The sequence below is a fragment of the Moesziomyces antarcticus genome (assembly GCF_000747765.1).
Source record: "Moesziomyces antarcticus DNA, scaffold: scaffold_v10019, strain JCM 10317, whole genome shotgun sequence".
Taxonomy (NCBI): domain Eukaryota; kingdom Fungi; phylum Basidiomycota; class Ustilaginomycetes; order Ustilaginales; family Ustilaginaceae; genus Moesziomyces; species Moesziomyces antarcticus.
In genome coordinates, this window is record NW_014638991.1 from 137,323 (window position 1) to 165,197 (window position 27,875).

The 27,875-nt window shown below is 61.0% G+C and overlaps 9 protein-coding genes across 9 annotated transcripts; 6 read left to right on the top strand and 3 right to left on the bottom strand.

Moving 5' to 3' along the window:
• Positions 1-275: 275 nt before the first annotated feature.
• Positions 276-4,575, top strand: PAN0_019c5780 (uncharacterized protein; the record flags this gene model as incomplete). Its single annotated transcript, XM_014798714.1, has 5 exons — positions 276-344; positions 725-1,108; positions 1,250-1,333; positions 1,392-1,763; positions 1,882-4,575. 5 exons carry the CDS (start codon positions 276-278, stop codon positions 4,573-4,575), a joined length of 3,603 nt encoding a protein of 1,200 aa, XP_014654200.1.
• Positions 4,576-5,345: 770 nt separating this feature from the next.
• PAN0_019c5781 (uncharacterized protein) lies at positions 5,346-6,229 on the top strand (the record flags this gene model as incomplete). The annotated part of the gene is made up of 2 exons (XM_014798715.1): positions 5,346-5,398; positions 5,899-6,229. 2 exons carry the CDS (start codon positions 5,346-5,348, stop codon positions 6,227-6,229), a joined length of 384 nt encoding a protein of 127 aa, XP_014654201.1.
• Positions 6,230-6,335: 106 nt separating this feature from the next.
• Positions 6,336-9,026, top strand: PAN0_019c5782 (SPX-domain-containing protein; the record flags this gene model as incomplete). The annotated part of the gene is made up of 1 exon (XM_014798716.1): positions 6,336-9,026. The coding sequence occupies one exon, from the start codon at positions 6,336-6,338 to the stop codon at positions 9,024-9,026; it is 2,691 nt and encodes an 896-aa protein (XP_014654202.1).
• Positions 9,027-9,247: 221 nt separating this feature from the next.
• On the bottom strand, positions 9,248-11,827 carry PAN0_019d5783 (SDA1-domain-containing protein; the record flags this gene model as incomplete). The annotated part of the gene is made up of 1 exon (XM_014798717.1): positions 9,248-11,827. One exon carries the CDS (start codon positions 11,825-11,827, stop codon positions 9,248-9,250), a length of 2,580 nt encoding a protein of 859 aa, XP_014654203.1.
• A 460-nt stretch (positions 11,828-12,287) lies between these two features.
• PAN0_019c5784 (DEAD-domain-containing protein) lies at positions 12,288-15,173 on the top strand (the record flags this gene model as incomplete). Its single annotated transcript, XM_014798718.1, has 1 exon — positions 12,288-15,173. The coding sequence occupies one exon, from the start codon at positions 12,288-12,290 to the stop codon at positions 15,171-15,173; it is 2,886 nt and encodes a 961-aa protein (XP_014654204.1).
• Positions 15,174-15,278: 105 nt separating this feature from the next.
• On the bottom strand, positions 15,279-16,198 carry PAN0_019d5785 (uncharacterized protein; the record flags this gene model as incomplete). Its single annotated transcript, XM_014798719.1, has 5 exons — positions 15,279-15,423; positions 15,504-15,589; positions 15,680-15,695; positions 15,775-15,997; positions 16,171-16,198. The coding sequence occupies 5 exons, from the start codon at positions 16,196-16,198 to the stop codon at positions 15,279-15,281; spliced, it is 498 nt and encodes a 165-aa protein (XP_014654205.1).
• Positions 16,199-18,048: 1,850 nt separating this feature from the next.
• PAN0_019c5786 (carbamoyl-phosphate synthase arginine-specific large chain) lies at positions 18,049-21,621 on the top strand (the record flags this gene model as incomplete). Its single annotated transcript, XM_014798720.1, has 1 exon — positions 18,049-21,621. One exon carries the CDS (start codon positions 18,049-18,051, stop codon positions 21,619-21,621), a length of 3,573 nt encoding a protein of 1,190 aa, XP_014654206.1.
• A 1,679-nt stretch (positions 21,622-23,300) lies between these two features.
• On the top strand, positions 23,301-25,465 carry PAN0_019c5787 (uncharacterized protein; the record flags this gene model as incomplete). Its single annotated transcript, XM_014798721.1, has 3 exons — positions 23,301-23,377; positions 23,859-24,272; positions 24,367-25,465. 3 exons carry the CDS (start codon positions 23,301-23,303, stop codon positions 25,463-25,465), a joined length of 1,590 nt encoding a protein of 529 aa, XP_014654207.1.
• A 1,218-nt stretch (positions 25,466-26,683) lies between these two features.
• On the bottom strand, positions 26,684-27,775 carry PAN0_019d5788 (uncharacterized protein; the record flags this gene model as incomplete). The annotated part of the gene is made up of 6 exons (XM_014798722.1): positions 26,684-26,704; positions 26,793-26,873; positions 26,971-27,028; positions 27,122-27,156; positions 27,270-27,432; positions 27,606-27,775. The coding sequence occupies 6 exons, from the start codon at positions 27,773-27,775 to the stop codon at positions 26,684-26,686; spliced, it is 528 nt and encodes a 175-aa protein (XP_014654208.1).
• Positions 27,776-27,875: the final 100 nt, after the last annotated feature.

The window sequence follows — 27,875 nt, forward strand, 5'->3', positions numbered from 1 at the left end:
ACGGGCGCACCGCATGCTTTTTCTCACCCTCGAGCCCTTGCGGATCGCGCATCAAGCCAATCTGCATGCCACTTTTGGCATCCGACGTGTCTGCCGATGTGTTGCCGAACGCTGGAGAGCATCAGCACCGAAAGCGCCCCCACCCTCTCAGCGCTTGGCCACACCGGTGGTCAGACTAGTTCAACGTCGGGATCGAGGAGGCGGAGGCCCAGGCGTCTAGCTCGCCGTGTCTTACCCTTTGTCTTGGGTAGGTGCAACGGCAAGGGCTACAATGCATGCATGGCCTTGGTTGGGTTTGGGCACAGTCGCCGGCGCTGCCCCAGAGTGTCGCTCGCTTCGCGCGGGTGAGTCCAGCCCCGCCGCCTCCGCCCAGCCACACACACACACACGCACGCCTCCATGCATCCACCCACCCAGCCACGCATCCACATCCACATCCACATCCACTTCTGCAGCTCGCGTATTCAGCCACCTCCCCCTCATGCCGTGATGCAGCTTTCGCAGCTTTTTTTTTTTTTTTTGGTGGATTGGGGGCGGCCAAATTTGAGTTTGGCGCTTGTGTGCCCCGAGCTTGATTCTTGGGTGGCCCTTTTGGGTGTCGGTCTCCCGGCTGGAGTGGCTCCCTTCTCGGCTCAACCGCATTTGAACGGATCGCCCCCGTCTGAGTCGGCCAGTCGCGGCGTCCCATCTGCCGTGCCCAGCAGCCTCGGATGTGCACCCAAAGAGCTCGGGCACAGCCGTACCGGAAGACGCACGCCTGGACGGGGTCGAAGCAACGACAGCACCCCTCTTCGCCTCCTGGCCGGTAAGCATTCTGCGCATCGCACGCCTGCCACCCGTCGACCCTTGGCAAGGCAAAGTGGCTTTCTCCCCTCGCCTCGCTCACTTGCAGCCCAACCACCTGCATATCCTAGCCGCATCCAACACCCAAAGTGGCCGTACTGCCGTTGACCGCTCTCGGCTCGCCCTGCGCATCAGCTGGCTGCGCCGCCCCGCCGCCCAGTGGTTCGGAACGCGCCACTGCTTGGCATCTCTCTCGTCTCTCTTCGGCGGCTTCTCCGTCTCGCCAACGCCGTCGGAAGCTCCGCACACTGCTGCTGCTGTTGCGGTGGCGCCTAAACCTCGCCGCCTGTCCGAAAGGCCGGGCTGATTTCGAACCCACTCGTCCTTCGAGGCGGCTAATGGTGTTGTGGCCCTGCTGGTCTCGCGCTTGTCCCTGCTTGTACCTCTTGCTTCACCACCACTCTAGCCATTCCCTCATCCTCGAAAGTCGGTCGACCGTTCCCTTAAGCACGACCCCAATCTCGTCACGCTCAACAGCTCCATACGGCTCGTCACTTGATATCTCGACCATCTTCACTCTTTTTCGACACCTCTTGACCATAAGCCAGCAGTTACCCAGCCAGTGTCGCCAATTCGACTTTCCATTGCCACCACGTACCACTCTACTCGCATACAACCGTGCGCCAGCTCAGTTCCACCAGCCACCGACTTCCACTTTCCCAAGTCGGCTTGTTGCTACGGCGCTCGCGGCTGATCCGTCGCATCCTCGAAGAGGGCGAGCTTTCCGTCGCATCGGAGCTGTTCCGACACTCGCAACGTCAGGCACTTCCGCTCTTTTGCGCGGTCACCTTCGACGCTACACGCCCTCGTTGATTCTCAGCACACCACACCCTGTCTTCCATCTGCATTCGACTCGATGCGCGTCCGAGGACCTAGCTCCTAGCAGCGACTTTCCACGCCACATTCCGACACCGGTCCAGGTGTCTGCATACGCTTGCTTTGAACGAGGCGCGAGCGCGCGGTCTTGCAATCTGTCCGATGCTCACCTCACTACGACCGCGCTCACCCCCTTTCTTTGACGTCGCCGCTCGCCCACAGCCACACCACATCACCTCGACGCTCCACCCTGCCCACTGCGGCACGCCTGCCTATCCGTCGCAAATGGAGGGCTCTGGCGCCAGGCGCTACACCACGCCTCCTCCTGGACGCCAAGCGCCTCCATACCAGCACACACCTTCGCACTACCTTGCAGATGCAGGACCGCATCCTCTCGAGCAGAGGCCCAGCCCTCAGTCGCGACAGCGCTCCTGGCACCATCCTTACATGTCCACGTCACGCGGTGCACAGGGTCCCAGTCCGCCTGCCCCGCTCGAAGCTGGAGCAATGCCCCTGACGCGCGCTCCCGACTACGGTCCTCTTGATCCGCTCGCCCACGGTCTGCGTCACAACACATCACCGTCCTATCGATCCGAGCCCCTGCATCCTGCGCCCGACGCCAGGTCACGAGCCTCGTCACGCGCAGAGGCGCAACCGCTCAACATTTCGGCACTTCCGACACATCCCTCGCGCGACGTCGAGAGGATCGGAGGCATCGGTCCCAGCCGCAACCGGGGCCGCTCCAGCACTCTGACGCTGCCACACCCCGACACCACTCGTGTCCGAGGAAGCTCCTTCATCGGCGCAAGGCAGCACACTCCTTCGCACGGCCCCGTCCACGTCAAGTACGATGAGCAGTCGCCGCTGCCACCGCGGTCGTGGGACGAGGGCCGCTCATTCCGCGACGGCTACCACAACCATGGTGGTGAGATGTATGCGCACAGGCATCACTCGCCAGGCCTTCGCCCATCGTCGCGAGAATCGCCCATCCTCTTTGCTCCGCTCAGTCCGAGCCAGGACCCTCACATGCAGGTGCCTCGCCGCATTTCGGGAGCCCAGCACGGCAACCCATCTGTCATGGCACGCCCAGGCCAGTATCGATCGAGACCTGGCACGCCTGTCTCTCCGCTCAACATGGAGGGGCTTTCGATGGAGGAGGCTTCGATGCCTTCGGCTTCAGGCATGGCCGTACCATCGCTTCACGGTCAGGGACGTTCGCCTGCCGAAGCACGCGTCCGCAACGACTACTTTGGACCGGCAGCAGCGGCCGACTGGACACGACAGAAGCACAAGAACGGCGACTTGGCCGCCAGCCCTCCTTCCGTATCCTATGCGCCCGGACTTCGCAATGACCCGCGCGACTACGGCTACCGTCCTGCGACAGGCATGCACGGCGAGGCCATCTCACCCGAGTCGGAGATGGCGCGCTACCATCAGGCCTCCTATCCTGTGGGACAGCCTCCCATGCATCCTGCTCGCGCTCCGGGACTGGAACCCATTCACCACCACCCCGGCATGTCGCGGCTGGAGCAGATCGACCGCGAACGATTCGCCGCGGCGCATCATCCGGTCGCCGCGTCGCCAGACACCTATCTCGGTGCTGGCGCAACGCAGGACCATGGCTTCCACGCCGAGTATACCTCGCAGCCGAGGCCGGGATCCGCCGGCACGTATGTGGCCAACGCGCCCCAGCGGAACGCGCCGGTCGACCGCATCGCGCACAGCCGACGAAGGAGGCGACCACCCTATTCGTACTCGTCGATGATCACCCAGGCCATCGCCTCGTCGTCGGAAGGCCGCATGACGCTTCGTGAGATCTACACCTGGATCAGCAGCAACTTTTCGGGGTACCCCATGGCGGGTCCCGACTCGCAGGGCTGGCAGAACACGGTGCGACACAACCTCTCGCTCGGCAAGATCTTCATCAAGAAGGCGCGCACCGCGCAGGACATCTACGACAGCTGCTCTTCCGGCAATCCATCGCAGAGTCAGGCGGCACGTGGCAAGGGAGGCTGGTGGACGCTTCATCCCGTGGTGCTGGCGCAGATCCGTTCGGGCCAGCGTACGCACAACGACGAGTTTGACGACGTCGAGCGCCTGGTCGAGACCGAGAATGCGGCAGCCAAGGAGGGTGCTGTTGCTCGAGTCGCGGGCGCGGCTGCGATGGCAGCGACCTCGTCGGTGTCGTCGGCAGACGGCAGGTCGGCGCCTCGCCGTTCCTCGGCGGAGATCAGCCAGCACAAGACACTCAGCCGACAGCGAAGCTACTCGGACTCGATGGATCCCACTGCGGTGGAGCACCGCCGTGTGGGTCCGAGCCAGCACGCCTTGACCGCGCCGGTGAGCCGCAAGACGTCGATCGGTGCGAGCCGCAATGAGGCAAATGCGCGGACTGCGTATGCACCGTACTCGACTCCGCTCTCGGATCGCAGGATCAGCGGCTCGTCGTCGGACCGCACCCGTGTCGACATGCCGTCGGTGCTGCAGACCAAGCTGGGCGGTGGTGCGAACGATGAGCGAGTGCAGGCGCTCGGGCGCTTTCGTGGACACACGATCGGCGGGCTCGAATCGTCTTCGCCTCGCCGTTCCAACTCGATGCCGCAGGCCGAGATGGATGGGGCGGGCGAAGAAGCGCACGCGCACGTGCTGAGGCGCATGCAGCCGGATGCTTCGACCAGTCCGCGTGCGGCCGGCCGGGTGCGTGCGCAGATGGTGGAGGACGTCGAGATGGAGCCCTGGGCAGCGTCGTCGCGCCCGTCGAGCGTGGTGCTGCAGGAGGCGCGCGAGACGCTCGCCAACACCAAACAGCAGCAGCAGGAGCAGATGCTGCGTCAGGCACACGACGACAAGGTTGCGCTGGCTGACGCACCCGAGGGCGCCGGTCGCATGGCCATCCGGGGTCTTCTCAATAGCTAGCGTACGCCGCCGCGGTACGCAGCCGGACTAGGAGCTACATTTCTGGATATACCTTCAGAGACGGCTGGCGAGTGCCAGCACTTTTATACCCTTTTTTCGCATGGAATCGGAGCATTCGCTTTGGCATCTTGTGCGACCGGACGACTGTGGATGTATGTGATGGCGAAGCCGTGGGTAGGTGTTCGGCTGTGTGAGTGCGAAGATGGAGGTTGAGGAGCGAAGGGGAAGGTGGTATTGATCGGGATTCGAAGCTGTGTATCGGGTGATGCGTGCGAATGGGCGAATTTAGCGATAGAAGCCCGTCAAGCGAGGCGGGGCGAGTTGGCAAAGAGGGCACGTGGATCAACGGAGCGCGGTGATTCGCTGCTGGGCTCGAAAAGCGCTGGGCGTCGACTCGACGGCGAATTTCATTTTCACGGCACCACTGGGCTACAATCATCGACCGTCGAGCATGCGCAGCAAGCGTGGGAGCGAAACATGAGAGCGAGAACGGCAAGGAGGGAGTTCAGTACAGCACCACGGCGAGCCTTCGGACGCTGAGGCTGGGTTCATAGAATGGGTGGGTGTCTCGAGCGGCTCGGGAGAAGCGGCAGTTGAGGGCCGGATTCGCGGATGGGCCGAAGCCGGGCCGTCGGTTGGATTCCCGAAGAGGCAGCTCAGACTTGTGATTGGGCTGGCGGATGAGGCTGCATGTTGGCGCTCTGACTGGAGCGGCGTGGAACAGGCTAGACGAGGGCAGAGATCGACAAGGCGGGTCGCGATGCAAACAGATGTGCAAAGTCGCCAACGTGGGATGGCCTCCCACGTTGCCGCACGGTTCTACGTCCCGCGTGATTCCATGAGCATGCCAAGCTCGGCCAAGACACCGGTCGTGAGCTCTGAGCATGCAAAGCAGGGACGCTCAGAGTTACGATGGTGCCTGGGCTTGTCTGCTTCGGCTGCTCCGAATCCAGACCAAGCTTTGCGAGAGGGCGCGATGTGACAAGTGGAGCGAGCCAGATGCAGTCTTGGCACGTTCCCTTGTCGACCGCCTGCAAATCGAAATTCCCGCTCGAAAGCGAGCAGCAGCAGCGCCTGCTCCTGCTGCATCGGCCTCGCCGCAAAATTCCACACGCCCCCAGCCAGGCGTCATTTTGAGAAATTGTGTTTTTGGTGGCTCGCCTGCAGCTCTGTGTGAAATGCACGCATCGAGGTGCTTGTGATTGATCATGGTCCATGCTCGGCTCGCGTCCTGAGCCGCTTCTGCTTCCGATGCACCTGTCTGTCTTCCTTTCTCTCCCTCGTGCGGCTCTCACTCTCTCTCTTCTTTCTTTCGCCCACTAGGCTCATCCGCTTCTGTTCTGTTCACTGCTGTGGCGCTCCATCGGTGCTTCCGCTGCATCGTGCATTGGCTCCTCTGCGCATCGGCCTCGCCGACCCGTCACCGCTCAGGCCGCCTTTCCGACCAGCTTCTTCGCTCGCCCACTCCACCATCTTCTCGCGCCCTTCCCAAGCCCTTCGTATCTGGCACCCTCGCCAGGATCACCTTGTCTCGTCTGCAGCTGGCGCGCCATCCCTCAGCATCTCTGCCTACGCTGCATCTGATATACACGCACATCCACCTCGGCCTGCAGCCATCTCCGACCGCGACCTTCACGTGAAGCCGCCTACCTAGCCATCCGCTCTGCCTTGCTGCGAGCACAGGCAAACTCGTCTACCTTTCACCCGAGACAGCTTTCACCACTTGTCCTGCTCACACTCGCTCTGGATCCATCGTCACCATGAAGTTCGGTCGCACCATCAAGACCTCGCTCTACGCCGAGTGGGCCGACAAGTACCTCCAGTACTCGGAGCTCAAGAAGGAGATCAAGAACCGCATGGCAAAGAACAACGGCACTTGGACAGACAAGGATGAGGACGAGTTCGTCGCCATCCTCAGCAAGGAGCTCGACAAGGTCTACGATTTCCAAAAGGTCAAGGTCAAAGAGCTCACTGAGCGCATCAAGCAGGCCCAGGCCGAAGTCAACCTGCTCGTCTCGTCGCGTCCCAACTCCTCCACCTCGCTCCCTTCGCGCGCCAACTCTCGTCCCTCCTCCCGCGGCGGCTCCGACACCGAGGGCGAGGACGGATCGCATCGCAAACGCAGAAGCGTCGGCCCGGACGGCAACAACGTCTACGCAGCTCACGACGCCGGCTCCGACGACGAGTTTGACACCGACACCGAGGACAGCGACGCCTACGAGGAGCGCTTCCTCGAGCTCGAAGAGCGCCTCGCCATCATCATCGCAGACGTACACGACCTCGCCCTCTTCACCAAGCTCAACTACACCGGCTTCCACAAGATCGTCAAGAAGCACGACAAGCAGACCGGCCGTCTCCTCCGCAAGGAGTTCGTACAGCACTACCTCTCCTCGCGCCCCTTCTACAAGGAGAACTACGACCAGCTCATCGTCAAGCTCTCCAAGCTCTTCGACCTCGTTCGCACCCGCGGCAACCCCGTCCAGGGCGACTCGAGCGCCGGCGGCAACCAGTCGGCCTTCGTGCGCCAGACCACCAAGTACTGGGTGCACCCCGATAACATCGTGCCTCTCAAGCTCGTCATCCTCAAGCACCTTCCCGTCCTCGTCTTCAACTCCGAGAAAGAGTATCAGCAGGAGGATTCGGCGATCACCTCGATCTACTACGACAACGAGGACCTCGAGCTCTACCTCGGCCGTCTCGAAAAGACGGAGGGTGCAGAGGCCATCCGTCTGCGATGGTACGGAGGCATGGACAACAAGCAGATCTTTGTGGAGCGCAAGACGCATCGCGAAGACTGGACCGGCGAAAAGTCGGTCAAGGCGCGCTTCCCCATCAAGGAGGAGAACGTCAACGCCTGGATGCGTGGCGACTACACCATGGACGAGACCTTCGAGGCGCTTCGCAAGAAGGGCAAGAAGTCCGACAAGGAGATCGACTCGATGCTCCAGCTCGCCAACGAGGTGCAGTACTCGGTGCTCACGCAGAAGCTCCAGCCCGTCATGCGCAGCTTCTACAACCGCACCGCCTTCCAGCTCCCCGGCGACGCACGTGTGCGCATCTCGCTCGACACCGAACTCTCGCTCGTCCGCGAAGACAACTGGGACGGCCGTCAGCGCGCCGGCCACAACTGGAGGCGCATGGACATCGGCATCGACTACCCCTTCGATCAGCTGCCCGCCGAGGACATCGAGCGCTTCCCCTACGGCGTCCTTGAGGTCAAGCTGCAGACTCAGTTGGGTCAGGAGCCTCCGCAGTGGATCCGCGATCTGGTCTCGAGCCATCTGGTAGAGGCCGTGCCCAAGTTCTCCAAGTTCATCCACGGATGTGCCACCTTGCTGCCCAACCGTGTCGACTTGGTTCCTTTCTGGCTGCCGCAGATGGACATTGACATCCGCAAGCCGCCCACTCACCACCTCGCCATCGAACGACCCAGCTCCATGGTGCACAGCCCCGCTGGCTCGTCGCGACCTGACACGCCTGCGTCGCGCTCGAGCCACCAGCCGTACAACGAGCCGGTTTCCGAAGACGAGTTCGAGGCGGGCGACGACGAGGACGACCGCGGGCAGATCATGGCCGACGAGACGCACGAGGCGGACAATGTCGGCATCTCGGCCTTCGACCCGCGCATCCGCGAGGCGAGAGAGGAGCGCGAGCGCAACATCAAGCTGCGCCAGCAGGAGCTCGAGAGCCTGCGCCGGGAGAACCCGGACCGGGAAAACCCGGACAAGACGTCCAACGTGGCTGGCGGCATGCTTGCGGTGGCCTCGGCGGCGCTGGCGACGGAACGGCGGGCGTCGCAGACCAAGTCCAAGGCGGCGGCGCCGTCGCGCGAAGAGATCCTGGCGCCGTCGCATCGGTACGACAACCAGTTCTTCTCCAAGCTCACGCCCAAGAACATCCAGAGGCTCTGGAGGACCAAGGGGTCGAGCCACGAGCACGACGAGGACCACACGGATGCCGAGGCGGACGACGAGGACGAGCGCGCACGACGCGCGCTCGAGGGGCAGGACGAAGAGGTGCCGCGCGGACCCAACGTCGAGTATGTGCGCGACTTCCACGCGCAGCCGGGCAAAAAGGTGAGCGTGCCCATCCGCATCGAGCCCAAGGTGTACTTTGCCAACGAGCGCACCTTCCTCAAGTGGCTCGAGTTCAACGTGTACCTCTCGGCGCTCGCGGTGGGTCTGCTCAACTTTAGCTCGCCCGGAGACCGTACGGGTCTGATCGCCAGCTCGTTCTTCACGATCGTGGCGCTGGTGGGCATTGCGTACTCGGGCGTCATCTTTGTCATCCGTGCGCTCAAGATTCGCAAGCGCGAAAGCAGCCACATCTACTTTGACGCGTACGGGCCCACGATCCTCTGTGCGGCCATCCTGTCGGCGGTGGTGGTCAACTTTGTCCTCCGGTTCACAGAGAGCCACCAACATCGCAACCGGCGCGGCGTGCTCAACTGATGCGCCCAAGCCGGCGTGCGGATAGAGCGGCAGTCTTCTGGTTCCGGTTTGGCAATGCGTGTATATAGTCGTCTCGAGTGTCTGTCATTGCAAGTCGTTTTTCTCCCATGGCTTGGTTGGTGCAGGGGAGGATGGACACGGATTTGGACGGGAGATGGATGGCATGAAGTGAGATTGCAGAACACGAAAGGGAATGCAGAGACGGGGAGGGAGCTTTGGTTCTACTTGAGACGCTTTTTGGAAGTTTCGACGTGCTTTCGGAGACGGCGACTCTTCTCTCTGAGACTTGCGTTCTTCTTTGAGCGGACGGACCAGGATCTTGCGATCATCTGGAAGTTTTTGGTCTTTTGCTTTTCGCGGTTGGTGGAGGAGGATTCCTTTTCCTTGTTCTTCTTTCCCTTTTTGGAGCCGTACTTTTCGCGGTCTTCTCGGCCCTTTTCGATGGAAGCCATACGGTCCTCGTACGTTGCCTTGGCCTTCTTCCTTGGGCCAAGAATATCGCCTTCGTCGACAAAGTTTCCTGCGAGCGATGTAGTTCGCTTGAGGGACTTGAGTTCTTCGAGTTGACGCTTGGCACGGTTGCCGGCTAGACCGCCCTGGGCAATCGCTTCTTCAGCTGCGGCAATGCGCAGTTCAGTCAGCTTGGCAAAGTCGGCGGGGGTGAGGATCTTGGTGGTAGCCAGTTTGGAAATGTGCTGCTCTTCGGCAGCTAGTTGCTGCTTGAGCTCGGAAGCGCCAGTGGTGGTGTCGTCTTCAGCATCGGAATCAGCAGCTTCGGCTTCGGATTCAGAGTCGGAGGTCGCTACGTCTTCGCCTGCGTCTCGACGAGCCTGGCGGGCGGTGTGGCGTTCGAGCTTGGCGCGCTTCTTTTGACGCGACTCGCGCGCGGCGATGAGACGTTCCTTGACCGTGCACTTGCGCTTGCGCGTCTCGTCGTCATCATCCGAGTCCGAATCCGAAAGACGCAACACACCGTCTTCATCATCACTCGAGACGTTGATCCATCCACCTTCCGACTCGGCATCCGAATCGTCCGAATCCGACTCCTCCTCCCAACCCTCCCAGCCCTTGTCGTCGGCATCCTCGCCATCGTCTTCACCACCCTTGCGCTGCTCTTCCTCGAGATGCTTCTCGAGCAGATCGATGCCCTGGATTCCGTGCACCTCGTCTTGATCGACACCGAACGGCGCGGCCGCTCGACCCTCTTGGACGGCAAGCGCACCCATCTTTCCGCGCTCCTTCTTCTTGAGCATGGCCGGGTTGACCTCGCGGTAGAGAGCGAGCAGACCGCGCGAGGCGGCACAGACGCCCTTGTCCTTGCTCTTGCGATAGCTGATGAGGTCCTCGAGCAGCGTCTCGTCCATAGCCCATGGCTGGCGCTTGCAGATCTCGCGGATACTGTTGATGCCCGCCGCGACGACCTCGGAGCTGACTCCGGGATGCACGAATGCGTCGGAGAGCTTGCGGACGACGGGGGTGATGACGTCGGGCGGCGTCTGGTCGTGCACGCTCTGTGCGAGCGAGACGAGGATGTGGGTGATGTGCTGCTGGTGCGGAGCGAGGTATTTGACGACGTACGAGTAGAAGCTGAGCACGCAGAGCTTGTGCGCGCCCATGACGCGGCTGAGCAGCTGCATGAGGCGGATCTTGATCTCGATCGTGTGGCGCTTCTCGCGATCGCCGCGGCTGAGGTTGTCGAACAGCTTCTCGCCAAAGTTCTGCGCGTCGTTGAGCAGGTAGAGCGCAGCAAAGTTGCCCGTATCCTTGTCGCTGCCGTTCAGTGCGTTTTCCGCCTTGGCCTTGCGCTTCTTCTTGGCGACGGCGGCAGCGGCGCGCATCTTCTTGTCGCCGGAGCGCGTCTTCTTGTTGACCTTGCGCGCGTGCATGAGCGCATCGACATCCGGCCCCTCGTCGTCGTCCGAGCCGGACTCCTCGGCGTCGTCTTCGGCCGAGTGGAGGTCGCCGAGGAAGAAGCGCACGGCCGACGACTGGACGCGCGGATGCGGGTGGAAGCAGCCGAGCGCCAGCAGCGAGACGGTCTTGCTGTCGGTCCAGATCTGCTTCTTCCACAGGTTGGCGGCCAGACGCACTGCCCAGAGCGCCTCGGTCTTGCCGGCCGACTGGCCCTTTTTGGGAGGAGGCAGGGCGGAAGCACCGGAGGAGGCATCGATGCCCTTTTGGACGATGCCAAAGAGAAGGCCTTGGACGACACGGTTGAGTCGGTGGTTCTTGGACTTTGCATTTGCGTTCTTGATGTCCTGGAGGATGGTCGCCTGTACCGACGTCCTGACGGCGGCCGAGGTTGTGACGCTGAGGAGCGGGAAGAGGGTCTGGAGGAGCTGCTCGGAGGTGATGACGTCGCGGTTGCGGAGGAGGATCAAGCTCCGGAGGCAGCTTGCGCGGATGTCGGGGCTGAGTGCGGCGTGGTGGTTGAGGAGCAAATCGGAGAGGTGGTCTGGCAGATCACGCGTGATCTCTGGGTAGGACGGAGCGAGCTGGGTGACAAACGAGATGAGCGATACAAACTTGCTCGCCTGGTCCTTGTTGATGCGGATGCCTGCGGAAGCGATGGCGAGGCCGGCGTCGAGGTCGGAGGCAAAGATGCTGCGGAGCGACTGGTAGTGGTTCCATTGTGCGGAGAACTCCTCGACGTATGCTTCGGGCTGACGCTTGAGCAGGTTCTGGAGTGCGGGGAGGTTGTCTGCGTTGAGGAGACCTCGTGCGCGGCTGCGGTGGACGAGGCCGCCCTCGTTGATGAGCGGACTGGCCTTGACGACGGCCGGGGATGTTGTTGGCGGCATGGTTGCCTTGCTTGTCGTCCGAGACCTGCTTTGAGACGACGATGGTGGTGGGATCTGAAAGCAGAGTCGCCACTGGTGCCAGAGTTGGTGAGAAGTGGTTGGCCTGGCCTTGGCTGGAGTGCCGCCTCAAAAGCCAACGCAAAAGCAAAAATTTCGGACTTTTTTTTTTCCTGCTTCTGCATCGTCCTTTGAGGCCGACCCTGAATTTGCTGAAAGCCGCCTGCTGCCCGCTTTTTTTGGCGTTGCCCCTCGGCTCGGAAGACGGAAAAGGCGAAAAAATAAAAATCCGAGCGGGGCAGCAGCAGCAGCAGCAGGAAGAAAGTTTTGAGAATTTCAAAGCACAGCAGAAGCAAAGGACCCTGACGTGACTTTTGGTGCAACCACACAAAGACAGGCTGTCGGGCGAGCAATCACATCTTTGCTTCCGCTCTCGACCATCCAATCCTCACTTACAGTCAAGATGGACGACAACGACGATGGGCTCATGCTCAACTTTGCACCTGCAGCAGCATCGCCAGCAGGTGCAGCAAAGCGTCCCAAGCAGACCGCCAAGGCACGCTTCGCGCAAAAGAGGACCGCACAGCAGCTCAGGAGGAGCGAGGCAAAGCAGATCGCGACGACACCCAATGGGAATGCCACTCCAGCACCAGCTGCACCGTCCTCTTCTCGTACCGTGGCCCAGAAGCAGAGGGTAGAGCCACAGACTGCAAGCGCTCCTGCTGCTCCTGCTCCCATCCTCCCACGCTTCGATCCTCGCTCGGCGCCTTCTACAAGCAAAGCGGCAACGTCTGCAGCGGCTTCGTCGCGCAAGGTCAAGCCATCGGCACCCGCTCAGGTACAATCAGCTCCGAGCGCAGGACCGTCATCTTCGAACCCCAAATCGGCCAGCGGCGGTGTCGTCAGTGCGCTCTTCCCCGCACACGGAGTCATCGAGGATCCCAACACGGCCCTCCTGCCCTTCCAACGCAAAGCATACGACCCCACCAACGCACCCTCGGCCGCGTCCAACTTCGCCGAGCTCGGCCTCGACCCCTTGCTTGTGTACCACCTGGCGTCCAAGATGAAGATCGGCTCCAATCCCACCTCGATCCAGCAGGCAGCGCTTCCGCATCTCCTCCACCCGGGTCTCGACCGCGACATCCTCATCCAGGCTCAGACCGGTTCGGGAAAGACGCTCACCTACCTCCTTCCCATCGTCCAGAGCCTCTTGCCCCTCTGCGAGGAGTCCTTCATCGACAGATCCGTCGGCACGCTCGCCATCATCCTCGCTCCCACCCGCGAACTCGCCAGGCAGATCTACGAGGTGCTCGAAAAGCTCGTCTCGCTCGCACTCAGTCTCAAGGAGCAGAAGCAGGATGATGACGGTGCAGTGCGACGCACGCGCTGGCTCGTGCCCGGCTTGCTCTCAGGTGGCTCCACCAAGAACCACGAGAAGCAGCGACTGCGAAAGGGCTGTCCGATCCTCGTCTCCACCCCAGGAAGGCTGCTCGACCATCTGCAGAACACGTCGAGCTTCGACGTGGGCAAGTGCAGATGGCTCGTGCTCGACGAGGCCGATCGCCTGCTCGAGATGGGCTTCGAGGAGCAGCTCACCGGAATCGTCCGAGCTCTCGACGGCCGCCGTAACCTCGCATGCACCGCCGCGCGTCACGCCATGCCCGGCTTCGAAGAGGCCACCGCCCCCGGAGATGCGGACTGGATTGCCGACTCGGATGTCATGGACACATTGGGTATGACGTGGTGGGCGCATCCGAGGCGCGTCGTGCTCTGCTCGGCCACACTCGACGAGAATGTTCAGGTGCTGGCGGGCAAGACGCTCATCAACCCCAAGATCGTCCGTGGAATCAAAGACGATGCAGAGCCCACCAACGATGCCGCCGATTCTGCATCGCCCGATGCTGCAGCAGACCAGGCGAGCAAGGCGGACAAGGAGCCAAAGAAGTTCGCAGCGCCCGCGCAGCTCGCGCAGAGCTTCGTGGCGACGCCTCCCAAGCTCAGGCTGGTGACGCTTCTCTCCCTGCTGCGTGCGTACATTTCGCGCGCACGTCGTCAGTCCGAAAACGCCGACCCGGCCCTGCGACAGGCAGGCGCTGGCCGAGTCATCGTATTCATGAGCTGTACCGACTCGGTCGACTTCCACTACGCCGCTCTGGGCGGTGCCAAGATGAACGCCGACGAAAACGCGCCCGATGCCAACGTCGAGGTGGAGGACGAGCAGCTGCCGGCGCATACCAACTCGGAACTCATCCCGGGCGTACCCATTTTCCGACTGCACGGTTCGATGAGCCAGCAGGAGCGTATTGCGAGTCTGCGCGGCTTTTCGGGCAAGAAGAACGCCAAGGATGCAGCGCCGGTCGGCTTCCAGGGCAGCATTCTGCTGTGTACGAGTGTGGCTAGTCGAGGTCTCGACTTGCCGGATGTGGGGTGTGTGATTCAACTCGACCCGCCCACGGAGGGGGGTATCGAGGAGTATCTGCATCGCGTTGGTCGTACCGCACGTGTGGGACGACCCGGTGAGAGCTGGCTTATGGTTCTACCGCAAGAGCTTGGATGGGTGGACAACGTGCTGGAAGCCAATATGACGATTCAAGCCACTGTGGGTGACGATGCAGTGGTGGAGTCTAAGAATCAGGGTCAGGTCAAGAAGATCAGTCCTGCTTCGATCGAGGTAGTCTTGCAGCAAGGGTTTGGAGGAGCGTCGGGGACGTTGGAGTACCAGTCTCGTGCCACTGGGGTGCAACTAGCCTTTGAGCGATGGGTGATTTCGGGCGAGGGGCCGAGTTTGTTTGCACGCAAGGCGTTTCTCTCGCACGTTCGGGCGTATGCCACGCACTCTGCCGACGAAAAGCAATACTTCAACGTGCGCGCTCTTCATCTCGGTCACCTTGCCAAGGCGTTTGCCCTCCGCGAGGCGCCTCGCTCTCTCGGAGCCAAAAGCGCCTCCCTCGCAACAGCCTCAACCAAGTTCGAAGCAAAGACCGTTTCAACGGGAGACAAACGCGCACGATCCGATTCAGACTCGGATTCAGATTCGGATGATGAAGATGGGGGATCGGATTACGAGACGCGCGCCAAGCGCAACAAGACCGACGGCTTCGAACTCGACAAGGCTGCACTGGCCAAGCTTACGGAAAGCATCGTTGCAAATGCCGATGGATCGAACAGGAGCAAGAAGTTGGCCAGGGAGGCAGCTAGGGCCGCAGCTGCCGCGGGTATCGCGGGTGATAAGGCCAAACAGACAGATGCAGAGGCTAGGATGTACGCCAAGGTCAGAGCTCTCGGCAAGATGAGCAAGAAATACGGCGTGCTCGGCGCACACGGCGCCGACGAGTTCCAAATCGCCTAGCCCCCCTGCGGAATGGCGAGAATGCAATTGTTCATCCTGTGTAGCAATGTCTGTCGTGGTAGCCTGTGCATCGACGGAAGGATGTGCACCGTGACGTGAGTAGGCTCACTCGTCCTTCTTGGGCGAGGCGAACTCGGGGAGCTTCTTTCCGTTCTTGTCGATGGTGGTGGTACCGATGAGAGCGATCTCCTGCTTTCGGCGCCAGGCGTACCAGTGCGACAGGCAGCCCGTAGTACCTCGAGCCGCCAGCCTAACGATACCCCAAAGCGAGAGCGAGCTTGATCCACGTCAGTTCTGGGAAGATATCGTGATGTGAGGGCGGGAACTTACTCGGGGTAGTTCTTGATGTTGCTGCTCATGGTCGAGACGAGCACTGCGTTCATGCAGTCGATCAGAGCGAGCTCCTCCTCCGTCGTCTATCACAAGCGCATTGCAAAACGCTAAGCTTCAGCGCGCCGAACCTGGGCAACTTGGGAAGCGAATTCGTGCTGGTCAGTGTAGCTTACCCAAGCATTGCGTGCGCTGTCAAGCAGATCAAGGAGCATGCAAAGGCTGGGTGGTCAATAGACGAGCTTCGAGATGACAGGCTTCGTTGACTTACGTTCCAGTGGTGCGCTTGCGCTTGGTAGGGCTGGCATCGCCGAGCTGGAGCTTGACCTCCATCTTGGCCTCCTTCTTGGTCTGCTTCTTGGCCTTCTTGGGGCTCTTGACGTCGACGTCGGTAAGCTCGTCGACCTCGGTGTCGCTGTCGTAGAAGTTCTTGACCATGGTGGGTAGTATCGATGTCGGGATAGTGATGTAAGATGTGCTATAGGCTGTTGGGGCTGAAGTCGAGTGGGAGTAGGATGTGGAAGTGAGTGACGAGCTCAGTCGCAGTCGGGCGGGGTCTTATAGCTTTGAGCTCGGGTTGCGGACCGCTCCAGGAGGTGCGGGTAGCGTTGAAAGCGGATCGAGGTGCGGAAAGGTGCGGGAAGCACTCGCCCGCTTTTCCCCCCACGCTCAGCGTAGCTCAGAAGCTTGATCATAGCCGGTGTCGCACAAAGCCATCTTCGCCCGCCTCGGTGCGGAAGACGACGACAGCTGGCGATGCGGGATGCACGAGTGCGGGAAGGCCTTCACCTCGTTTCAAAGTGTTAGACTTCGAATTCATCTCCCGATTCAGCAAGCTGGCGTGGTGATCGGGTTCGATCTTACTCCACGTCCATTCCCCGCACCTTTGACCCTCGGGGCAACATTCGGGGCAACGCGCGGGGCAGAGTCAATCACGCTGATAACGACAGACCTGCCCTGAGCTCTAAAGGATGAGTGTAAGTTAGATGACTCGACCAGCTTCCATGTCTAGTAGCCAATGGACGCTAGTAGCCAAAGGACGATGGCTAGCAGGCTTGGCCAAGGCGCGGAGTGGATGAACTGGGGCAGGCAAAAGCCGGCGTGCGCCCCTAAGGGGAAGGCTGGGGCTGCACCTTTGGCCGCGGTCTTTGGTCATGCACGCTGCTGCCAAGTGAGATCGTCGCACACGGATCGGACTCGTGCATGTCGAGCGCCAGACGTCGTCTACCTTACACTCATTGCCGGTCCTCATGAATCCTGCAACAATGACTCCTCCGACAATGACATGGGAACAGGTTCAAGAGCAAATCAAGGCTCTCAACCAGCGAGCCGATGCGCTCTCCCAGACACAGCCCTATTATCGCTGCTGGGCATGCGACCGGGTCTATCCTGACTACCGCGAATACTCGTCTTGCAACGGCGTCCATCACCAAACGCGAAATTCACGATGCTCCTTGGTGAAGGCCGAAGGGTATCAAGTGATTGCGCATCTAGCGAAGGAGCTGCGCTGAAGCCATCGCTACAGAAGCTAGCGAGCTGAAGGGATGTCGAGCACTCTGAACAACTCGAATCAGATTCGCAGCTCAGACATCATTCACGATTGAGTCGGTTGGGCCCATGACAGGGACGCAGCGAGCGATAAGCGTGGGTGCGCGCGGATCAGCTTCCAGGCGCTGCAGCCTCCAAACGTAATTTAGGGCTGCGATTTCAGAAGAAAATCCGCGTTTGAAATAGAGCTTTGAGGCCGACCGAGTCACTCGCCCGTCACAGCGCTCGAAAGGCACAATCTCAGACCCAATCAGAATCAAACTTTGCACGCACCGCAGCGCCAGACAGCGAAAGCGCAGCCAATCAGCGAGCAGCATTTCGGGGCGGAGAGAGCGGGCACCGACCCAAAAGTGATCGACCGGACCAGCTTGGGGCGATGGCATCCACATCATCTCGGGTCGGATCTGTCTTCCTTTCGATGTTTGACATGTCCATGACAGCTGGCGTTGAGATGCACGTGCGACAGGGCCAACCGAAACAGTGGCAGGACCGGGATCCATGCACGGAGCAGGGAAGGGAGAGGCAAGAGCGAGGAGCGGATCGTCTTCTTCCAGACAAGAAGCCGGAGCAAAAACAAAAGCAGCGGCAGCGGCAGCAGCAGCAGCAGCAGCAGAGAGAGATTTTTTTTTCTTCTTCGCTTCTGCGGCAGTCACGGATTTTTTCTCTCTTGCAGCACTCTGACTAGGAATCCGAGTCAGCGCGGGCAGTGGCCGCCGTCCGGATATCAGTCCGGCTTTGGTCTTGCTATCCTTCCCCCCTCCCTCCATCCTCCAAGAACCATCGTGGCAACTACCCCGGAGATCGGCAACGCAGCAGACCCTGGCCGCGGTCGTACGCACAGATCCACTCCTACTCCCTCCATCTCGCATCTCGCATCGAGGTTTCCGCTCCCCGCTCCCCAGAGTCGCACAAACGGTGTCCTGGTATCAGAGATAAGATAGCTCGACGAAACCGCAAGCGGTGGTGACAAGCTCCTCGAGTCGTTCTCTCGACAACCATGTATCGAAGTGTGCGAGCCTTGTCGCGAGGCGCCAACTCGGCCGCCTCGCAGGTCGCTTCCACCTCCAACCTCAAGCTGCCCAGCGTCGCTCGCAGCCTTCACAGCCAGGCCGCAACCGCCTCGTTGCACCGCGCCAGCCTCGCAACTTCGGGCACCAAGATCTTCCGTTCGCGATTCTCCACATCCGCCCTGCTCAAGGAACCCGCGCCCACCGCCGCCGCCAAGGCCGCCGTCGAGGACATCCAGCCCGCCGCAACCGGCCTGCAAAAGTGGAGCAAGTACCTCCCCAAGGTGGAGCGCTCCGACGTCAAGAAGGTCCTCCTCGTCGGCTCCGGCGGTCTCTCCATCGGTCAGGCCGGCGAGTTCGACTACTCCGGCTCCCAGGCCATCAAGGCGCTCCGCGAGTCCGGCATCGAGACCATCCTGATCAACCCCAACATCGCAACCATCCAGACCTCCCACCACCTCGCAAGTCAGATCTACTTCCTCCCCATCTCCCCCGAATACGTCGCCTACGTCCTCGAAAAGGAGCGCCCCGACGGCGTCCTCCTCACCTTTGGCGGCCAGAGCGCCCTCAACGTCGGCGTCAAGCTCGACGAGATGGGCGTCTTTGACCGCCTCGGCGTCAAGGTGCTCGGCTCCCAGGTCGACGTCCTCCGCATGTGCGAGGACCGCGACCTCTTCGTCCAGGCGCTCGACCAGATCAACATCCCTGTCGCAAAGTCAGAGGCCGTCTCCACCGTCAACCAGGCGCTCAAGGCCGCCGCCGAGATCGGCTACCCCGTCATCGTCCGTGCCGCCTATGCGCTCGGCGGTCTCGGCTCCGGCTTCGCCGACAACGAGGACGAGCTGCGCGACCTCTCCGCCCGCTCCCTCTCCCTCAGCCCCCAGATCCTCGTCGAAAAGTCGCTCAAGGGCTGGAAGGAGTCCGAGTACGAGGTGCTGCGTGACCAGGAGGACAACGCCATCATCTGCTGCAACATGGAGAACTTCGACCCGCTCGGCATCCACACCGGCGACTCGATCGTCGTCGCTCCCTCCCAGACCATGTCCGACGACAACTACCACATGCTCCGCTCCGCCGCCCTCAAGGTCATCCGCCACCTCGGCATCGTCGGCGAGTGCAACATCCAGTACGCCCTCAGCCCGGACAGCCGCGAGTACCGCGTGATCGAGGTGAACCCGCGTCTGTCGCGCTCGTCGGCGCTCGCCTCCAAGGCCACCGGCTACCCGCTCGCCTACACCGCCGCCAAGCTCGCGCTCGGCTACACGCTCCCCGAGCTGCCCAACGCCGTGACCAAGACCACCACGGCGTGCTTCGAGCCCGCGCTGGACTACGTCGTCACCAAGATCCCCAAGTGGGACCTCAGCAAGTTCCAGCACGTCAACCGCGAGGTTGGCTCGAGCATGAAGTCGGTCGGCGAGGTCATGTCCGTCGGCCGCACCTTCGAGGAGTCGCTCCAGAAGGCCATCCGTCAGGTCAACCCGGCCTACGACGGATTCGACGCCTACATTGCGCCCGAGGACCTCGACCATGCGCTCTCGGTGCCCACCGACACGCGCCTCTTTGCCATCGCCTACGCCATGCTCGTCAAGAACTACGACGTGGAGAGGCTGCACGCGCTCACCAAGATCGACCGCTTCTTCCTCTACAAGCTGCAGAACATTGTCGACATCAACCGCCAGCTCGAAGCGCTCGGCTCGCTCTCGGCCGTCGACAAGGAGCTCATGAAGCTCGCCAAGCAGCGCGGCTTCTCGGACAAGCAGATCGCCAAGCTGACCAACTCCAAGGAGCACGAGGTGCGCGCCCACCGCAAGGCGTTCGGCCTCACGCCGTTCGTCAAGCGCATCGACACGGTCGCCGCCGAGTACCCGGCGCAGACCAACTACCTCTACACCACCTACAACGCCTCGACGCACGACGTCGAGTTCGACAACGACGGCACCATGGTGCTCGGCTCGGGCGTGTACCGCATCGGCTCGTCGGTCGAGTTCGACTGGTGTGCGGTGACGTGTGCGCGCAAGGTGCGCGACATGGGCCACCGCACCATCATGGTCAACTACAACCCCGAGACCGTCTCGACCGACTTTGACGAGGCGGACCGCATGTACTTTGAGGAGCTCGGCTTCGAGCGCGTCATGGACATCTACGAGCTCGAGGGTGCGCAGGGCGTGGTGGTGAGCGTGGGCGGTCAGCTGCCGCAGAACATTGCGCTGCGCCTCAAGGAGACGGGCGTCAACGTGCTGGGCACGGACCCGCTCATGATCGACTCGGCCGAGGACAGGCACAAGTTCTCGCAGATCCTCGACAACGTCGGCGTGGACCAGCCCGAGTGGACCGAGGCGACGAGCGTGGACAAGGCCAAGGAGTTTGCCAACCGTGTCGAGTACCCGGTGCTCGTGCGTCCGTCGTACGTGCTGTCCGGTGCGGCGATGAACGTGATTTGGGACGAGTCGACGCTCGAGCACCACCTCACGGCGGCGGCCGAGGTGAACACCGACTACCCCGTGGTCATCTCCAAGTTCATCGACAATGCGCAGGAGATCGACGTCGACGCCGTGGCGTACAAGGGCGAGCTGCTGGTGCACGCCGTGTCAGAGCACGTCGAGAATGCAGGTGTGCACTCGGGCGATGCGACGCTGGTGCTGCCGCCGTTCTCGCTGGACCCGAACGACCTGGCGCGTCTCAAGGTGATTGCGCAAAAGGTGGCCAAGGCGTTCAACATCAGCGGACCGTTCAACATGCAGGTGATCCGCAAGCCGCCTACGGAGGGCGAGACCGAGGCGCCGCTCAAGGTGATCGAGTGCAACCTGCGTGCGTCGCGCTCGTTCCCGTTCGTGAGCAAGGTGCTGGGCGTCAACTTTATCGACATTGCGACGAGCGCGATTGTGGGCAAGGACGTGCCGGAGCCGGTGGACCTCATGGCTCAGGAGCGCGACTATGTGGCGATCAAGGTGCCGCAGTTCTCGTGGACGCGTCTGGCGGGTGCGGACCCGTACCTGGGCGTCGAGATGGCGTCGACGGGCGAGGTGGCTTCGTTCGGCAAGGACCTGTACGAGGCTGCATGGGCGAGTATCGCATCTCAGACTGCATTCCGCGTTCCGCAGGCCAACACCGGTGTGCTGATGGGCGGTGACATCAGCAAGGAGCAGTTCCCTCGTATCGCCAAGAAGCTCTTCGACCTGGGCTTCAAGCTGTACTGTTCGGATGCCGAGGTGGAGGAGTACATCAACAGTCTGGACGGTGTGCGTGCCAAGCGCATCCGATTCCCCGTCAAGGACAAGCGCAAGCTGCGCGAGGTATTCGACGAGCACGAGATCAACATTGTGATCAACCTGGCCAAGTTCCGCGGCCGCGATTTGCTGGATCAGGACTACGTGGCGCGTCGCAACGCGGTCGACTTTGGCATTCCGCTGCTCAACGAGGCTCGCAGCGCCGAGCTGTTTGTGGATGCGCTCAAGGCCAGGATGCCACACGGCTGTCTGCGTGGCTACGAAGAGGGCAAGATCCCATCCGAGGTTCAGCCCTGGAAGTACTTTGTCAAGGAGGAAGCCGAGGCGCACAAGTGAAAAGCTCCACCCCAAGCACCAAAAGCATGTAGTTTTCAATGGATTGTGTTTAGTTCTCCCCACCAGCCGCATGTGAATGTGAAGTGATGAGATCGGGAGGGGATAGAAATCGGGGGGGTTGGAAGGGGGGATGAAGCGAGATGGATTAGGCTATGCGGATGTGCCGATGGTTCGGCTTGATGTGGTCTTGGCGCCGGCGAATTTTTTTTTGGCGCTATGTGCCGGTATCACACTCAGGCTTAGTGCCAAGATGCACTAGTCTCGCGTGTCCGATGGGAGGGTACGTCGTTGCGCAGCCAAGGAGGGGGGGAAGGGAGTCGGCCGAACAAAACAGCGCGCGCGCGGGGATGCAGGTACGAAGCTCTACGTGGGAATCACAGCTGCGACTCGGAGGTGGGATGCATGCGTACGCGCAGACATCGGCAACTCGGAAGGCGGAAGGCGGGGAGCGTGGATGATCTGAGGATCGTCGGGCCGCGCCCTTTTGCCACTGGCAAGTGTAGGAACACCGTTGCTCCGAGGAAGAATGTTTCACACACACCCCTCCGCCCGGCGTGAAAAACTTGGGCATGGAGGGTTGAATTCCTACGGACTGGATTCGGAATAGCAAGCGTAGCGAACGGACAAACAAGACGGAACAATGACGGGGCTGGGTGGAACGGAAGACAGGACACACAATTCCGCGGGGCCATCACGCCGGATCACGGAACGCAGGTTGCAAAAGAGTGTTTGGAGGTGTGACTTGTCTGCCGGCGAATGCTTGGCGTGCTATTGTTGTACAGTAAGCTCGTGCTCAAGGCGGCGAGAAGAGGAGGTGGGCGAGTCTAACAACCATCGCGTTTAATCGGCCGGCGAGGTGTGTGTGCAGAGCTGGAAGCGAGCGAGCGGCGCAACGACGTCGTCGGCAGCTAGTGCGGTTTCGGAAACGAGGGGCCGAAAGAGTGTCAAGCGAGACTGCGGCTGCGGCTGGTGAGCCGGGATGACGGAGAATGCGCCGAAGCCATTCATTCCGAAAGGGCGCACCAAAATTGCTTGGCGAAAAGAATCCCAACCCAGCGACTCAAAGAAAAATTCAGCCTGGCTGGCTGAAAAAAACGGCGTGGCAGCAAGACGTGGCCAGGGCTCGTGGATGCCATGTTGCAAAGGCGTGGATGGGAATGGGAGGAGCATTGAAAAAGGCATTTACGGTCCAAGCGTGCTTTCGGTAGTGTGCTCGGTAAAAAGGAAAATTGGTTGCCGAGAATTAGTCCGGATGTGAGAGGCGGGCCCAACCTGGTTACCACTGCGTCTGGCCCCTCTGGCGTCGTCGCAGTTTGAAAAAACGAGGCGAGAGAAGGATGGCCGAAGACCGCCGAGTTGTAGCTGAGAGAGCCGGCTATGCTCGCACTTGCCGATTCCAACTCCGCGGCTGGGCTGTGGTTGATCGACGTCGTGTGGGATATTCTGGTGTTCCCACGCACGCAAGCCTCATGCCACGCATTCCACGCTTCCACGCAGCGAGGGGAGCGGAGGCGCGCGCGCGCGTTGGGTCGGATGCTCTCGATGCGGTGTTGGGCGTAGCCGGACGTTCGACTTTTTTTTTGTTTTTCGGACACTTGCACGGCGTCTTTGCGAGGAGTGTTGACGCGTGGTGCGAACGGTCGTCGGAGCCAAGAGGGGGGGGAGGGACACATGTGCATATGCGCCCATCGCATCCAATCGGCGGCTTGGGGCTGGTTTGGAATGTCCACGGAAAAGGCGCGGCGATCGACCTACTGTAAGCTAGGCTGGAAGCGGCAATAAACGTGCTCGAGAAAAAAAGAATTGACCGGGTCGAGACGAAAAGGCAATGCATCCGCTGCATGGAGCCGTCACCAGCTAGCCGGCCATGCAGCCGTCAGCGTGGCCGATTCTTTTCGCTTTGGGCAGTGGCAACCCTCTGCTCCGAAGGCGCCCATGCACGGGTCGGCGCGCCCCTCTTGGCAGCTCAGCCGCCTGTCAGCTTACTGCTGTCATTCTCGGCTTCTCGGAGTGCCGATTCCAATTCCAATTCCAATTTCTTTTTTTTTCCTCTTTTTTCTGTTTTTGCCGCATGGCTGCATGGCTGGATGCCACGCCTGGGCCGTGTGGGCGGTGTGCCGCGTGCGCGGACGCTGCACGACCGCAACGCAACGCACCACGCCTGTCGGCTGCTGCTCCGCTCCGCTTCCACACGGCTGCTCCGCCGACGCACCGACTAAATGCGAGGGCGCGCCCAGTCCTGCAAAAGCGTCGCCCAAAAACGGCCCCAAAGGCCCCAATGCCACTCGGCTCCCACTTTCGCTCTCTCGCTCGTTGCTCAGCCACGCTCGTCTCTCATCCGACGATCCACATCCCCTTTCCTTCTCTCCCCTCATCATCGTCTCGTCGGCCACAAGGCGCAACCATCCGCACACAACCATCCGAGCGTCGCCCTTCCATCCCCAGACTCACACGCCCACTCCATTCTCAACCCTCGACACTCGGTGCCTGGGAATCCTGCATCCATCGTCGCCCAACTTCATCAATCCGCTTCGTGGCGCTACTCGGGTCGGTACTTCCTCCTACAGGCCTCCAGAGCCGCCTTTCATTCGACCTACGCGACGCTCGTGGGAGTTGGAGTTTCAACTCGACCTCGCTCCTCCCCACGTTGGGTGCATCCCAATTCACCGGTAATCGCCGCATCTCTTTCTCTCTTTCTCTCTCTCACCACATCCCGAGCGCGATTTAAGGCCGCACACACTCGAGTTGTCGTCGTCGCTCGCGCCCGCCACCCGTTCCGGCCCCGCGTATCATGATGGCCTCCAACCACTACCCCAGTTCGCGTCAGCACTCGCACCTCCCGCCCCACCTCAACCACCTCCCGCCCCTCGAGCCCTCGGCAGAACGTCACCATGGATACCACTACAACCCCGCACGCAGGGGCTCCACAGACCCCATCCTCCACGCTTCCCTCGCCGCATCGGCAAGCGCAAACGCCGGTTTCGCTCATCCGCACGCCCACGGCGCAGGCTCCAGCTCCTCCTTAGCCAGCCCCAGCCTCTTTGACGCGCCCCGACGTCGCAGCATCCAGATCGAGCCCACCGTCCCCTCGGGCCACGCAAGCCCCTTTGCAAGCCCAGGCCACTCGGCGCTCCACTCGTCGCGCTTCATGAGCCAGAACAACAGTCCAACGCCGCTCGTCCACTCGCACGGCGCCGCTGCTGCTGCGGGCGCCGACGACCACCACCACGCCGCCTCGTCCAGCGCCAGTTCGAATCTGCCACCGCACCATGCCTCGCACGACTCGTCCGACGCGCCGCGCCACGGCCAGATCCAGTCCAACTATCAGTTTGGCAGCTATCCGCCGCCGCCCAATCCGGACTATCGCATGGAGGACAAGCAGACGCATCCGCGCATACCGCATCTCAGTGCTCCGGACGGCGAGGGTGGTGGAGCGATGATCGAGGGCGGCGGATTGCTGTCTGAATCGCGCCGTGGGAGTGCGTCGAGTCTGGGTGCGAACAAGCATCTGCTGGTGGACAAGGACGCCAAACCGTACTCGCGCTCGCCCGAGCTGCGCGTGAGCCACAAGCTCGCCGAGCGCAAGCGCAGGAAGGAGATGAAGGAGCTGTTTGACGATCTGCGCGACCAGCTGCCCGTGGACAAGGGACCCAAGACGTCCAAGTGGGAGATCCTCAGCAAGGCCGTGGAGCATATTGCACAGCTCGCACAGGATAAGGACGATCTGGCCGCCGAGAACGACAGGCTGCGTGCACAGCTCGCGCATGCAAGGGGTGGCCCGCCCACCGAAGTTAGGGCGAGCATCAACGGTCACCGAACAGAGTACGACCATGCACCGCGATAGTTCCGAGCATGAGTTGTTTTCGTTTACTTCATTGCATCCGTACCGCATCTTTCTCGAGACACAGCGTGAGCGCAGCAGCGTACCARCTCTACGTGCAGCTTGTGATCATGCGATGTGCGCATCGCCGTCCAGAGCACGACCATGCGCCGCGATAGTTCCGAGCATGAGTTGTTTTCGTTTATCTAATTGCATCGGTACCGCATCCTGATACAAGCCATGTTTGGCGGTGACTTTCTCGAGACACAGTGTGAGCGCATGAGCAGACCCAGCTCAACGGTCACTTTTCGCAACCACAGACTGCAGGGAGCGCATGCCAACGCTCTCGCTGTCTCGCCCAATGTCGTTTGAATGGCGTACCACCATGAGCGCCTCTTGACACGCGCCAATCTTTGCTAGCCGGTGTACAGTGTGAGCGCATCAGCCTACCAGCCCAATGGGCAGCTTGTGATCACGCGATGTGCGCGTTGCCGTCCAGAGTACGATCATGCGCCGTGATAGGCCCCAAGCACACTCTTTTCGTTGATCTGATAGCATCCTCACCGCATCCTGACACAAGCGCGCTTTGGCGGTATCCAAGTCGATGCACAGTGTGAGTGGCTTACAATCATGCGATGAGCACGTTGCCGTCCAGAGCACGACCATGGCCCCAAGCACACCCTTCTCATTTACCCGAAAGCATCGGTACCGCATCCTAATACAGGCGCAGTTTGGCGGTATCCCATGCACAGTGTGAAGGCGTCCGTAGACTCCGCCTCAACGGGCAGCGTACGATGACCAATGCGCTGCGATGAGCGCCCATTCTCGTTTTAGTGTCGTATCATCATGAGCGCCTCTTGATGCACGCCGATGTTTGCTAGTCGGTGCACGGTGTGTATGCAGCAGCAGTCGGCTAGTCTGCGGGGATCATGCGCTGCTGAGGCGCGTTGTGTCTGGTCTCTGTGGTCCTCATCATTGAGCATTGCCATCCATCGCTTTCTTGTACAAGACGAATCTGGCCATGCCTCAGCCAGTGTACTGATCGAACGCATGAGCAGTCGGTCACTGCACCAAGGTTCTGCGATGTGCGCGTTGCCGTTCAGAGTACGACCAGGCGCCGCGATGACCCAGCCACTAAGTGGCTCGGTCATTGTTGAGTAGCACCGCGATCTTTGATCTTTCACGAATGGCATTGCGAACGAACGAGTGACCAACAGCACAGCGGGTCGCGGCAAACTTTTCTCAGTGCGAGACAGAGGCGAACTGTGCGGCAGGAGAGAAGAGAGCGAGGCCATGTGACAGAGCAGGAGCAAAGGGCGTCAAGCCGGACAAAACGAGACAAGAAACTTACGCCAGCGTGCAGCCACATGGGCGTGTCTTGCCCCCGATTCCAGACAGTGAGCCTAGTCACCTCTATGGGTGCGAGCCGAACCTGCACTGAAGCATGTTTGAAGCGCCAACAAACCAAGCAGAGCCGATTGTGTGGCCTCGGTGCGGACGCCATTCCGGCAGCAATGACACGTCTGCACCTTGGTGGGCATGTCCTGAGCAGAATATGTCGTACGGCCTCCTTGCTTGGCAAGCGCGCTTTGGCGCTAAGTAACCTCAGGAGACACGGTGTGAGCGCATGAGCTTTCGACCGTGAACTGCATCTCAACGGACACCGTCCAGAGTACAGACCATGCTCCGAAATAGTCGCGGGCATTGAAGGGGTTCTTTATCGAGTGACATCGTTATTGCATGCCAATACAAGCGCAGTTTGGCGGTATCCAAGTCTGTGCACAGTATCCAGCTCCTCAGCCAGCTTGGGCCACGCCGCAATCAGGACGTTGTGCTCGGCGTAAACGCTGTCGATGTCTCGCCGATTCTCGTCTTGATGGTGTATCGCCATGATCGCTTGTTGAGATAAGCCAGTGTACAGTGCGAACGCACCAGGGGCCCAGTGTGGATTCCAGCTCAACGACCAGCCGAATTCCGTATCCAGGCCAGTGCTCGACATTCAAGTCAGTGGTGCACATCCATAGTGTGAGCGCATCAGCAGTCGGTCACTGCACCAAGATTCTGCGATGTGCGCATTGCCGTTCAGAGTACGACCATGCGCCGAGATGGTTCCCTGGCAGCAAGTGGGTTCTTTATCAAAGTGGCACCGTCATCGCATTCTTACACAAGCGCAGTTTCGCGGTAGCCAATGCACAGTGTGAAGGCATGGGCAGACTCCAGCTCAACAGGCACTGAAGTTTCGTCATTGATTCTCACCCTCATCGCCTCTTGATGCGCAGGTGCACAGTGTGAAGGCATCAGCAGACCGCAGCTCAATAGGCAGACTGCGATCATGTGCCGCGATCAGAACGTTTTGTTCGGCGTCAACAGTCTCCGCTGTCGAGCAACGCCAGTATCGCATTCTTGTACAAGCGCGATTCGACGATGTCCAACG